The 6,000-nt window shown below is 58.5% G+C and overlaps 1 protein-coding gene across 1 annotated transcript in view; it reads right to left on the bottom strand.

The window, feature by feature from the left end:
• Positions 1-275: 275 nt before the first annotated feature.
• LOC311164717 (protein spinster homolog 1-like) overlaps positions 276-6,000 on the bottom strand; it is a gene marked incomplete at its 5' end in the record, with an annotated part of 31,288 nt that continues 25,563 nt past the window's right edge. Inside the window, 2 exons of the mRNA XM_084224280.1 lie at positions 276-3,816; positions 5,525-5,699. Of these exons, the coding sequence (XP_084080406.1) occupies positions 3,608-3,816; positions 5,525-5,699 (384 nt within the window). The 3' untranslated portion in view covers positions 276-3,607. The remainder of the gene's footprint in view (positions 3,817-5,524; positions 5,700-6,000) is intronic.

The raw sequence follows: 6,000 nt of genomic DNA, 5'->3' as shown, positions 1-6,000 counted from the left end.
ATTTGGAGGATCCCGCCCCTCCCCCACCCCCCAAACACCCCTAAAACCCCCCAAAAAAATCCCAAACCCCCCCAAAACCCCCCCAAAAATCCCAAAACCCCCCCAAAAAATCCCAAACCTGCCCCGGCGCCGCCTCGAGCACCCCAAAAATCCGCGGGGCCCCTCCCCCACCCCAGGAAGCTGCGGCAGGAAACCGTGGGGGGGGTGGGGGAGGGCGGCCCGGGGTGGGGGAGGGGCGCACAGAGACTCGGCAGCCGAAATTTGGGGGGGCGGGGCTTTATTGGGGGGGGAGGGGAACCCCGAATTTGGGGTCGGGGAGATCAAAAATGGGGGTGGGGACCCAAAATTTGGGGTTTTAAACCCAAAATTTGGGGTCGGGAGTTCAAAATTTGGGTGGGGTGGACCCAAAAATGGGGGGGGGGCTAAAAATGAGGCCGGGGTCCCAAAATTTGGGGTGGGGACCCCCAAAATTTGGGGTCGGGACCCCCAAAATTTGGGGTCGGGGTTCTAAAATCTGAATCTGAGGTCCCAAAATTTGGGTTCAGGACCCCAAAATTGGGGGCGGGGGTCCCAAAATTTGGGGTCAGGGATCCAAAATCTGAGTCTGAGACCCCAAATTTGGGGTGAGGGCCCCAAAAATGCGGCTGGGGTCCCAAAATTTGGGGTTTTGGCCCCAGAATTTGGGTTCAGGACCCCAAAATTTGGGGTGGGGGTCCCAAAAATGGGGTTGGGACCCAAAATTTGGGGGTTTAGCCCTAAAATTTGGGTTCAGAACCCCAAAATTTGGGGTCAGGGATCCAAAATCTGAGGATGGGACCCCCAAATTTGGGGTGGGGGCCCCAAAAATGGGGTTGGGACCCAAAATTTGGGGTTTTAGCCCCAGAATTTGGGTTCAGGACCCCAAAATTTGGAGTCGGGGTCCTAAAATCTGAATCTGAGGTCCCAAAATTTGGGGTGGTGGCCCCAAAATTGGGGGCGGGGTCCCAAAATTTGGGTTCAGAACCCCAAAATTTGGGGTCAGGGATCCAAAATCTGAGGATGGGACCCCCAAATTTGGGGTGGGGGCCCTAAAAATGGGGCTGGGGTCCCAAAATTTGGGGTTTTGGCCCCAGAATTTGGGTTGAGGACCCCAAAATTTGGGGTCAGGGTCCCAAAAATGGGGCCGGGGTCCCAAAATTGGGGGTTTTAGCCCCAGAATTTGGGTTCAGGACCCCGAAATTTGGGGTCGGGGTCCCAAAATCTGAATCTGAGGTCCCAAAATTTGGGGTGGTGGCCCCAAAATTGGGGGCCGGGTCCCAAAATTTGGGTTCAGAACCCCAAAATTTGGGGTCAGGGATCCAAAATCTGAGGATGGGACCCCAAAATTTGGGGTGGGGGCCCTAAAAATGGGGCTGGGGTCCCAAAATTTGGGGTTTTAGCCCCAGAATTTGGGGTTAGGACCCCAAAATTTGGGGTCGGGGTCCCAAAATCTGGAGTTGGGACCCCAAAATGTGGGGCTGGGACCCCCAAATTTGGGGGTCACGGTCCTAAAATGTGGGGCTGAGACCCCAAAAATGGGGTTGGGGTCCCAAAATTTGGGGTTGGGACCCAAAATCTGGGGTTGAGACCCAAAATTTGGAGTCAGGGTCCCAAAATGTGGACTGAGAACCCCAAAATCGGAGGTTGAGATCCCAAAATTTGGGACTGGGACCCCAAAATCTGAATTTAGGACCCCAAAAATGGGGTTGAGACCCCAAAATCAGAGTCCAGGAGCCCAAAATTTTTGCTTGGGACCCCAAAAATAGGGAAGGGATCCCAAAATTTGGGTTTGGGACCCCAAAATCTCTGTCTGAGAGCCTAAAATTGGGGGTTGGGACCCCAAAAATTTGGGTTGAGACCCCAAAATTGGGAGTGGGGGTCCCAAAATCTGAGTTTGGGGTCTCAAGCGTGGGGATTGGACCCCAAAATTTGGGTTTGGGACCCCAAAATTGGGGTTTGGGAGCCCAAAATCTGAGTCTGAGACCCCAAAATTGTGGATTGGGACCCCAAAAATGGGGTATGGACCCCAAAAATGGAGTTTGGACCCCAAAATTTGGGTTTGGGACCCCAAAATCAGAGTCCAGGACCCCAAAATTTGGGTTGGGACCCCAAAATCAGAGTCCAGGACCCCAAAATTCGGTGTTGGGACCCCAAAATTTGGATTTGGGACCCCAAAATTGGGGTTTGGGACCCAAAAATCAGAGTCCAGGACCCCAAAATTCGGTGTTGGGACCCCAAAAATTCAGGTTGGGACCTCAAAATTTAAATTTGGGACCCCAAAAATGGGGCAGGGACCCCAAAATTTCAGGTTGGGACCCCAAAATTTGGATTTGGGACCCCAAAATTTGGGGCTGAGACCCCAAAAATGGGGCTGGGGTCCCAAAATTTTGGGTTGGGACCCCAAAATCTGAGTCCAGGACCCCAAAAATTGGAGTGAGTGACCCCTGGCCTGGTCAGTGTCCACTCTGTGTCCACTCTGTGTCCACTCCAATGTCCACTCCAATGTCCACTCCAATGTCCACTCTGTGTCCACTCTGTGTCCACTCCAATGTCCACTCTGTGTCCACTCCAATGTCCACTCCAATGTCCACTCCAATGTCCACTCCAGTGTCCACTCCAGTGTCCACTCTGTGTCCACTCTCTGCAGTGAGTGACCACAGCTGTGGTCACTTTTGGGTGGTCAGCGGTCACTCGGTCACTCTCAGGTGGTCACTTGGTCAGTGGTCACTCCTGGATGGTCAGTGGTCACTCAGACCAGCTCGTGGTCACTCAGGTGGTCACTCCAAGGTGGTCACTGGTCACTCAGGCCAGCTTGTGGTCACTCTGGGGTGGTCAGTGGTCACTCAGACCAGCTCGTGGTCACTCAGGTGGTCACTCCCAGGTGGTCACTCCTCGGTGGTCACTCCCAGGTGGTCAGTGGTCACTCAAGCCAGCATGTGGTCACTCTGGGGTGGTCAGTGGTCACTCAGTGGTCACTCAGTGGTCACTCAGTGGTCACTCAGGCCAGCATGTGGTCACTCCCAGGTGGTCAGTGGTCACTCAGTGGTCACTCAGTGGTCACTCAGTGGTCACTCAGGCCAGCATGTGGTCACTCCCAGGTGGTCAGTGGTCACTCGGCGGTCACTCAGGCCATTCCATGGTCACTCCCAGATGGTCACTGGTCACTCTGTGGTCACTCAGCAGTCAGTGGTCACTCAGTGGTCACTCAGCGGTCACTCAGGCCAGCCCATGGTCACTCTGGGGTGGTCACTGGTCATTCTGTGGTCACTCCCAGGCGGTCACTCAGTGGTCACTCAGTGGTCACTCAGGCCAGTCCATGGTCACTCCCAGGTGGTCACTGGTCACTCAGTGGTCACTCCCAGGTGGTCACTCAGCGGTCACTCAGCGGTCACTCAGGCCAGCACGTGGTCACTCTGGGGTGGTCAGTGGTCACTCAGCGGTCACTCAGGCCAGCACGTGGTCACTCCCAGGTGGTCACTGGTCACTCAGTGGTCACTCCCAGGTGGTCACTGGTCACTCAGTGGTCACTCCCAGATGGTCACTCAGTGGTCACTCCCAGGTGGTCACTCAGCGGTCACTCAGCGGTCACTCAGGCCAGCACGTGGGCCACCGGCACGCGCCGTGTCCGGCCTCCGGCCGCGGGCGGCACCACGATGGCCGCGGGGTCCCGGCCGTGGTCACTCCTGTGGTCACTCCTGTGGTCACTCCTGTGGTCACTCCTGTGGTCACTCCAGTGGTCAGCGCCGGGCTCAGCGTCGTCGTCGTCGTCGTCGTCATCGTCACCGTCCGGGGGCAGCCCTAGGGGAGGGTTCTGGAATGTTCCACGGGGTTCTGGAAGGTTCTGTGGGGGTTCTGGAATGTTCCATGGGGTTCTGGAAGGTTCTATGAGGGTTCTGGAACGTTCTATGGGGGTTCTGGAAGGTTCTATGAGGGTTCTGGAAGGTTCTGGGGGGGTTCTGGAAGGTTCTATGGGGGTTCTGGAAGGTTCTATGAGGGTTCTGGAAGGTTCTGGGGGGGTTCTGGAAGGTTCTATGAGGATTCCGTGGGAATTTCTAGAAGGTTCCATGGGATTCCATGGGGTTCTGGAAGGTTTGGTGGGGGGGGGATGTTTCCGGAAGGTTCCATGGGGTTCTGGAAGGATCTACAGGGATTCTGTGGGGGTTCTAGAAGGTTCCATGGGACTCCATGGGGTTCTATGGGGGTTCCGGAAGGTTCTGTGGGGGTTCTAGAAGGCTCCATGGGATTCCATCGGGTTCTGGATGGTTCCATGGGGTTCTATGGGGGTTCTGGAAGGACCTATGGGGATTCTGTGGGAGTTTCTAGAAGGTTCCATGGGATTCCATGGGGTTCTGGAATATTCCGTGGGGGTTCCAGAAGGTTCTGGGGCGGCCCAGGAAAATTCTGTGGGGGTTCCAGAAGGTTCTGTGGGGGTTCTGGAAGGTTCTATGGGGATTCTGTGGGAGTTCCTAGAAGGTTCCATGAGATTCCATGGGGTTCTGGAAGGTTCCGTGGGGGTTCCAGAAGGTTCTAAGGGGATTCTGTGGGAGTTTCTAGAAGGTTCCATGGGTATCTGGAAGGTTCAGGGGAAGGGGGGGGAAGGTTCTATGGGGTTCCAGAAGGTTCTGTGGGGGGTTCTGTGGGAGTTTCTAGAAGGTTCCACGGGGTTCTACGGGGGTGTGTGTGTCTGTGTATGTGTGTGCGTTCTAGAAGGTTCCGCACAAGTTCTCCAGGGATTCCAGAAGGTTCCGTAGGCGTTCTCTCGAAGGGCAGCCCCTCCCCCCCATCCCCTCAGTCCTCCCGTCCACCAGGGGGCGCCTCCTCTCCCCCATCCCCTCAGTCCTCCCGTCCACCAGGGGGCGCCTCCTCTCCCCCATCCCCTCCATTCCCCCTCAGTCCTCCCGCCCACCAGGGGGCGCCTCCTCTCCCCCATCCCCTCCATTTCCCCTCAGTCCTCCCGTCCACCAGGGGGCGCCTCCTCTCCCCATCCCCTCCATTCCCCCTCAGTCCTCCCGTCCACCAGGGGGCGCCTCCTCCCCCCCATCCCCTCCATTCCCCCTCAGTCCTCCCATCCACCAGGGGGCGCCTCCTCTCCCCCATCCCCTCAGTCCTCCCGTCCACCAGGGGGCGCTCTCTCCCTCATCCCCCCTCAGTCCTCCCCTCACCAATGGCCGCCCTCTCCCCTCATCCCCTCCATTCCCCTCACTCCTCTCCCTCCATCCCCTCCCTTCCCCTCACTCCTCTCCCCACTCCCCTCACTTCTCCCTCCATCCCCTTCCTCCATTACCTCACTCCTCTCTCCATTCCCCTCCCTCCATTCCCCTCCCTTCCCCTCACTCCTCCCTCCATCCCCTCCATCCCCTCACTCCTCCCTCCATCCCCTCACTCCTCTCCCCATCCCCTCCATCCCCTCACTCCTCCCTCCATTCCCCTCCTTCCATCCCCTCCCTTCCCCTCACCCCTCCCTCCATTCCCCTCCCCTCCCTCCCTCCCTTCCCCGCTCCCTCACCTCGGGCCTCCCGCCGGGCCCTCCGCCGGTCCCGGGGCAGGGAGTTGCCGGCGGCCAGGAACGCGGCTCCGCCCAGGGCGGCGGCGAACGGCAGCAGCAGCAGCGCCCGCAGCAGCGCCCCGGCCCCGCGCTGGTACGAGATGGCGGCGGCTCCTCCGCCCAGGGCGTCGCTCACCTGAGGCCGCAGGTGAGGGGCTGAGGGGAGCGGGCCCGGGGCTCCCCCCAGTTTGGGCCACAACGGCCATACTGGGAGCAGGCCCCGCCCCTCCCAGTGCTCCCAGTATGGTCCTGGTGCTCTCCCAGTGCTCCCAGTATGGTCCTGGTGCTCCCAGTTTGGCCTCGGTACCTTCCCAGCCCTCACAGAGGCCCCGCCCCCCCCAGGGTGTCACTCAACAAAAAGGCAGGAACGGCATGAGGGGAGCAGGCCCCGCCCCTCCCAGTGCTCCCAGTATGGACCACAATGGCTCCCCAGTGCT

The sequence above is a fragment of the Fringilla coelebs genome (genome assembly GCF_963513975.1).
Source record: "Fringilla coelebs genome assembly, chromosome: 35".
Taxonomy (NCBI): Eukaryota; Metazoa; Chordata; class Aves; order Passeriformes; family Fringillidae; genus Fringilla; species Fringilla coelebs.
This window is presented reverse-complemented; position numbering and strand designations above follow the sequence as displayed.